This window comes from Macrobrachium rosenbergii, chromosome 6, assembly GCF_040412425.1.
Source record: "Macrobrachium rosenbergii isolate ZJJX-2024 chromosome 6, ASM4041242v1, whole genome shotgun sequence".
Taxonomy (NCBI): domain Eukaryota; kingdom Metazoa; phylum Arthropoda; class Malacostraca; order Decapoda; family Palaemonidae; genus Macrobrachium; species Macrobrachium rosenbergii.
This window is the reverse complement of record NC_089746.1, coordinates 7406655-7414694: the sequence shown is the minus strand read 5'-3', so window position 1 is coordinate 7414694 and position 8040 is coordinate 7406655. Positions and strand designations below refer to the sequence as shown.

At 37.2% G+C, this 8040-nt stretch overlaps 1 protein-coding gene across 2 annotated transcripts in view; it reads right to left on the bottom strand.

Annotated features, from left to right (window-relative positions):
* Pgant2 (polypeptide N-acetylgalactosaminyltransferase 2) overlaps positions 1-8040 on the bottom strand; it is a 311225-nt gene that overhangs the window by 65776 nt on the left and 237409 nt on the right. For both annotated transcript variants that reach the window (XM_067104808.1, XM_067104807.1), the window contains one exon: positions 5778-5876. In XM_067104808.1, the coding sequence (XP_066960909.1) occupies positions 5778-5876 (99 nt within the window). The remainder of the gene's footprint in view (positions 1-5777; positions 5877-8040) is intronic.

Genomic DNA, 8040 nt, shown 5'->3' with positions numbered 1-8040 from the left:
GTAATAGGAGGAAAACCTTGCGGAGGTACAGTAAAAGAAATGAAAGAGGCTGCAGCTAGGGGCCATGGAAGGGACGCTGCAATGACCCTTAGGTAATGCCTACAGTGCACCACGTGAGGTGCACTGACGGCACTAACCCCCCCACGGGAAAGAGTTCAATTTTGGCAGACATACTGGCTACCTGCATCAGAGTCTGAATGTAAGAATTAGAAATAAGTGTCACAATAAGTGCTCGTATGACACCGCTTTCAGCTCCAAAAAGATATATGGTCAATTGTTAACACTCTTGGGCTTTTCGTGCTGCTGAAATCTTGGAACGAATGCTGACCTGTTGTCTCGCATTTTGGGAAATTCTCGATATCGATCAGTCTTGGTATTTCGATCTAATACCCTGAAAGTCAGATATCACAATCTTTATTCACCGTGGTCAGAAAAGTTCTCTTTATTTTACTTGACTTTTCACCTCTTTCTGAAAAATTTCTTTCTTCTTGGGTTTTCTGATCTTTATTCAGCGGGGTCTGACAAGTGTTATTTTCCTTATGAATGAAAATGTTCCTTTTTTCCACAGCTGCGCTTTCTATCAGCCTATAAAAATGAAATGCAAACTGAGGCGATGAATTTCCTTCTCTTTAAAAAAAATACCTTTCTACATCTTATCAAGCAATAAACTCAAAGGAGGAAAATCGGACTGACCTCTAATCTTTGCTGCTCTTACGACTCAAAAAGGACTCTATTCAGATACAAAATCCGAACTCAAGTTTTTCCCTAATTTTTTTTTCTTCACTAAATGCAAAAGATAGATGGATAGAACATAGGAGTTAGGCCAAAAGCCAAGCGCTGGGACCTATAAGGTCATTCAGCGCTGAAAGGAAAACTGACTGTAAAAAGGTTTGAAAGGTGTAGCAGGAAGAAAACCTTGCAGTTGCACTATGAATAAATTGTCAGGAGTGGGTGGAAAGGAAGATGGAAGAAAGAGAATATGGACGGAGGTACAGCAAAAGGAATGAAAGGGGTTGCAGCTTAGTGCCGAAGGGACGGTACAAAGAACCTTAAGTAATGCCTACAGTGCAATCTCCCATTCAGCATCGGAATGACTGCCTTTCACACTATTACATCCCTTGTAAGCACATGTTGTTTAATGTTTTTATCCTGAGGCTAAGTCTACAACAATCCACGAGCCTTCCAAAGCTTCTTATTCTCACTCTGTGATTGCTAACACCTGCAGAGTCTTTGAATAATAATTTTATAAGAAGTTACCGTTCATCTGTCTTATTGTGCCTTGCCTGACCTCTCTTGACTTGTTACTTCTTATAATTTTAACGCGGTCGTCGAAAACGTTATTCATTTCTTCCAGTTTCCTTTATTTTTAGTTTTGTAGGTGCCTCCACATCTTATAAAGGCACCATCGTCTCTTAAAATAGTATTTTTAATTAAAACCTCTTCTTCCCTTCGCTCACTAATTTGTCTGAAGTTTTAATGGTTTTACTTTCATTTTTGTCCCTTCGAAGAAAGCAACTTCCTTGCGTCACTAAGTGACACTATTCTGATGTTATCGAAAACCTGATCACGATCTCCTAAAGGGACGAATAAAATTCCCGGGAGAACAAAGTTTCAAATAAAAAAAAATAGACCAGCGTCTATTCCTGACTCCTATATAAGGACCGTGAGTGGTTTACTTCAACCTTTTACCAGCATTAATATTTCCCTAGTTAATCAACAATATTTTATGCAATGGGAGGAACAGGGTAAGAGTGTCACTTGATGTTTCTTAAAAAAAAAAAAAAAAAAACTCTTCAGATGTTCCTAAACTTTTCAGCAGAACATCATCTGTTAATTTAAGTGAAACTCATCAAACAACTACCCTCCCCCCCCCACCAATCCAAGAAAAAGGGTTAACCATACTTGAGGGAGAAGAAGGAATCATCTAATCATCTAACCTGACACTTCATCAAATTAAAGTTGGGTCTTCCGGTTTCATTAACAGTAATCTCAATTACACTTCCAAGTCTCACCCGCTCAAAATTCATTCTCTCTCTCTCTCCTTCTAGTTCTCTCAAACATTTCTTGCTGTTCATCACAAGCCTCGGTCTCGAAACAATTCAGCATTATTGTGAATAGCCAAGTACCTCATTCTGACAATTATTCTTACCTCATCAGGCGTAGTCACTGGGCCCTTTTCTGCTAAAGATGTCGGTTTGCCATTCCTTTTAAAGAGGCACAATACCTATCAATTCTATTATATATAAACAGCTTTATTTAACTGCTACGCGAAAAAGCCTTTAGTTATCGAACCTTGAAAATACGTTAACAGTCTGGTTAAAATAGCAATGAGTTACAATAGGCCCAAAAGCCCAATGCGTAACACTAAGCAATCACAGTTGTTTACATTATTAGTACTGTTTTACGTACATACATACATTCATACATATATATATATATATTATATATAATATATATATATATATATATATATATATATATATATATATATATATATATATATATATATATATATATATATATATATATATATATATATATATATATATATATATATATATATAATGATAAAATCAAATTTTTCAGCAAAACATTAAACACAACAAACCTACACAATGTAACGAACCTTAAGAGATAAAGTTTAAATAGCAAATGGCCACAATAAGCCCTGAAAAAAGAGCAAATAATGACATTTTTATTTTCTATGATTATATTGTCACCGCTGGACGGCCAGTAACTACCAGCCATCTATTTCGACCAGGACCAAATAATTTCTACTGCATAGACGACAGCTCCTCGGACTAGGAATTAACTGCTGACATCACAGTTACGAAACTGGGTCCCTAACGCTGAGGACTCCAATATCTAGTTATAGCAGACGAACCATCATATTCTGACGAGAACTCGGTGGCAAGTTAATGTCCCCAATGAGACTCTGAGACATATTACGAAAATTGCACATTTCACGCCATTTTAAGACGTCCGCAGAAAATGGTGGGTTTCACTTAACTAAATGGCATGCCGGAGAAATTCTAGACTTTACTTTGTCACTGGATGTTTGAAGGAAATTCTGTAATTCACTCCACTAAAGGATACCTTGTAAAAAAATCTCCGATTTCGCTGGGTCACTAGTGAAGAAAAACTTATGAATTCCCTTATCAGTGAAGAAAAATATACAAAAAATGAATAGTATCTGGGATTTCTCTGTCATAACAGTTTTCCCTAACCACAATGCACGGTCCATCTGTAGTCATTAGGCAAACTACGTGAAAGTGAAAATGCAGCTGTGCTTTCAGGTTATCGAAGATACAACAACCTTTTAATAAAATGCACACTAGAAAGAAGTGGTATATTATGACTAAATTGGGAGAGTTCGAGAAAAACTGTCATTTTAATAATTTACTCTATTACAGTATTGTGGATCACTTTACTTCGCATACACAACTGAAAACTACAAAATCGAAGATAAAATTTAATACAAGTGAAATTAAAGGGAAATTCAAATTTCCGGTTAAGATCAAACACGGTAAAAAGATGCCTTCAAAGTCTGGAAACCTTCGTTGTTAAAAAATAATATAGCGTAACCAAACTGTAACAAGTTAAAATGAAAGCCACGAAGCGGACGGAAAATTTCAACGGGAGAAGAATTAACTCCACGACTAAAAACCTGAATAAAAGAAGCCAACAAAATCTGGCAGCCTTCAGTATCAACCGCCAACAGACAGAGGCGAGGTGGCGCTGCTGGCGGCCCCCACAGATTGCATAACAAGACCGAAATGGGGAAATAGTGGATCCACCAAAGCGAAAATGGAAGAGAGCCCTTGAGCTTGTCATACAGCAAGTGGCCCCTCGTGCGTACACCCCAGTGCTCTCTCTCCCTCTCTGTTTCGATCCACCCCCAACTCCCACGACCAACTCCCCCCCCTCCGAAAATTCTCTTAGAGCACTACTAGGGTGTAACATGAATGTAAAAGCTTCAAATTAATTCCCCGATGCTACTCTGGGCGAACTCCATTATGGGAAGAAATTAAAGCAGGAGACGCGATGACGAGACGGGAGTCGTCGTCTTCTTCTTCTTTTCCTTCTTCTTCTTCTTCTCCCACCACTAAATACCCCCTCCTCACCCCCCATCAACTTTCCCATCAACCTCTTCCTCCCCTGAACCTTCCACCGGGAGAGAGAGAGAGAGAGAGAGAGAGAGAGAGAGAGAGAGAGAGAGAGAGAGAGAGAGCAAACTGTGCAAGACAAGATTCAATATATCTGCCGGATATTATACCTATTGCTACGTTTACTACAGCTAGCTCTATAAATACTCAAGAAAATGATGTTGCTTTGAAAGAGAGAGAGAGAGAGAGAGAGAGAGAGAGAGAGAGAGAGAGAGAGAGAGAGAAACGTCATCCTTGGGAAAAATTATAGAATTCACTCCAACTGACTTGTCATGTAATTAAGGGGGGATTCATTTGGGAGTATGAGAGGATGGAGAAAATAAGACGAGGAAAGGTTTTTTTTTTTTCTCTCTCTTCTTCTCTCTCTCTCTCTCTCTCTCTCTCTCTCTTTCTCAAGAATAAGTAAATTAATACAACAGAAACCCTTGAATATTAATTTTATGTCTGTAATTCACGACAAGACTTCACAGATGAGTTGAAGATGTAGAAATACGAGAGAGAGAGAGAGAGAGAGAGAGAGAGAGAGAGAGAGAGAGAGAGAGAGAGGGGGCTCTGACTCTCGTTTCAATACCAAAGAACCCAAAAGGGAAAATATAGTTTGTTCAGAGAGAGAGAGAGAGAGAGAGAGAGAGAGAGAGAGAGAGAGAGAGAGAGAGACCGACGGCAGAAAACATCACCTTTAACGCATAAATAAAAAAGTAAAAAGTAAAGAGAAAGGAAGTCAGGGAAACGCATATTACCTTTAAGAGAGAGAGAGAGAGAGAGAGAGAGAGAGAGAGAGAGAGAGAGAGAAGCAGGACATATCCCTGCACATGAATAAAAGACAAGTTCTGGCAGTAAACAAGGAACCCTTGTATTCTACCTGACGATCAAAATCCGCTCAGGTTTTGAAAAGGAATTACTAAAGAAAAGACTTATATGTTCTAACTATACCGCTCACAGTAAATGTTTTCCAAAGGACAACCTAAAACACCAAATGTCATTGACTGATAGCGTGATGGATTCTGATTTTATTTTTCGACACGTTCGTTCGACAGATATCGAAAACGGTCGCTTTTCTTCCTTTATGAGGCGACTTTATCTCTTCCTTGGCGGTCAATGCCTATAATTCTTCTCGCATTTTACTTCGTATTTACTTCGGGTTTGGGCTAGAAGAGGGTATTAGGCTGCCCACCACACTGGCCTTACAACTTACAGCTCATGACATTAACATTATATCCATAACATTAAAGAAGGTAAAACCTATTCATATGGAACAAGTCCGCAGAGGCCACTGACTTGAAATTCAAGCTTCCAAAGAGTATGGTGTTCATTAGGAAGAAGTAAGACGAGATAAAGGGAAATGCAGAAAGAAGTTAAAGTCAGAGTCCTCCTGGGCCTCTGACGAGATCTCACTCTTTAAAAAAAGGAAAAATAAATTAATAAATAATAAATCAATAAACAGATAAAAATGTATTAAAATGCAAAGAGAACAGTATGCGAACGCGGTTGTACATACACAAGGAAGCGTATGTATAACAAACATTCTCTCCATGGAAATGCTACAAGTCACTAAACATCTATAAACTCCCTTCCCATCTTCCCCTGCTGCGCCTTCGTCAGCAGTCTTACCTGACGACAGTCCGGAGGAGAGTCGAGCGGGCTTCGTTGTGGAAGGTGATGATGACGGAAGTCTGGGGCAGGTCAGTCTTCCACTCTTTCTTGCGACACCTGTAATGGAGAAGACCATTATTATTATTACTATTATTATTATTAATATTATTCAGAAGATGAACCCTATTCATATGGAACAAGCCCGCAGGGGCCACTAACTTGAAATTCAAGCTTCCAAAGACTATGGAGCTAATTAGGAAGTAAGAAAGTGGACAGTCGATTATGAAAGTGATTCAGTGGGGCGTATGAAGGAGCAGTACAAAGAACCGTCTACAGTGTGCCATGTAAGGCATACTGCCAGCGGTAACCCAGCTAGGAGGGACATTGGTAAATGGAAATAATACCGAGATTAATCAAGGATTTTTTTCATAACTCATAAATGAAAATTTCATGAAATTGATTGCAGTGAAGAATAGGGGCATTTCGTATCTATTAAAAACCGATGATAAAATTTCATCAATGATAAAAGGTAAAATTATTCTGTTAATAAAAGAGCGTCGGAGAACTGATCACGTCTGAAAAAAGGAAATGAATTTTCCATCAGTGGCAAATGAGCAACATTAATTCATCATGTCCAAAAATGGGAAAAGAAAAATGTCATTCTTTAAAAAGGGAAATGTTGGAATATCAATCCTGTACAGATTCCGCATTCGTCACGTTACGAATCTGAGCAAATGCTTTAAAGAAGAAAGAATATGAATGGTACATGAAAATATTTCCAAAATTATTTCCCTTTCACTGCTGTATTTCACGCATTCGGCTTTCAATGCCAATCCCTGCCCCGCCCTCCTCTTCGAGTTCTTGAAATAACCGGCGCAGTAAATAAACGAGGCTTTCCATTTCATTTGCAAAACATAATCCGCACTGACTGGCAGCCCTGGGCCAACACCAGGTGATGAAATCACACACCAATCTTCCTCTTCCTCTCTGCCGTCCGTCAATTCTAAAACCTTGTTCAGAATTCTGAACGCTTTTGTATACACAGCACAGTGCCAGCAAAATTTTTTTTTCTTTTCTCTTTGGCCCAGGGCAATCTCTTTGCACCAGCAAGAAAATGTCAAACTCTCTCTCTCTCTCTCTCTCTTTTTCCTCGACACCAGCTAGCTCGGATAAAATGATGATGTATCTGCAATTGAATGAAGGTGCCGGTGTTCAGGAATGGTGTCGAGTTTCTTTTTTTAGAGTAACAGACGTGGGTTTTTTATTTGTTTCTGGTTTTATACCGTCTGTTTCTGTTTCTTTTTTTTTGGGGGGGGACGAAGCAGGAATGTATCTTTTGTTCTTTTTCATATATATATATATATATATATATATATATATATATATATATATATATATATATATATATATATATATATATATATATATATATATATATATATATATACACAGTACATATATATATACATACATACATACATACTTATACAGTATATATATATATATATATATATTTATACAGTATTTATATATGTATATGTATATATAGATATATATATATATATATATATATATATATATATATATATATATATATATATATAATATATATATATGTACACGCTGATATATCTTTTGATTCTTTTCAGATCAAAAGACATGTTACTTTTATTCTTCTGATATTACCATGCAATTATTTCAGGATGCTTTTCATATACAAAAACATGCATCAGCTCTACCTTTCAGAGTTATTTTACTGGATGACTAAGACATGCATATTTCGATATTTTTATTTGATTAAAAGACATATATCTTCAGTCTCCCTACAGAAAATCTGACATGCAGTTCTTGTTGACGTCTTTCGCACAGTCCTAATAACAAGAAGGATAACCTTCAAGATATATGGCGCTCGTTGGATGAATAAAAGCACTAATACATTAGATCCGTCCCTTTCAAATATTAGGAAAGTAACCGGGTCTGAAAATCCGATAATAAAAATGGAAACTAAAAAGCATACACCTGAAACCACAACCTGGAGACATTTTCAAAGGTCATGTTCGATTATTGATTTACTATATACTTTCAAGGTTCTATTTCGTGGACGACGTCAGCGAAAAAGACTGATTTCTTCGTTATTCAGCTTTTCACATAAATTTCTAGAAAACGTCCAAATAATAGAAAAAACCAAAGAAAATGATAATATAAAGAAAACAAATGCATATTTGAAAAAAAAGGCTTTAAATCATTCATAAATGTGACGCATAACCTGCGAAATCAAATA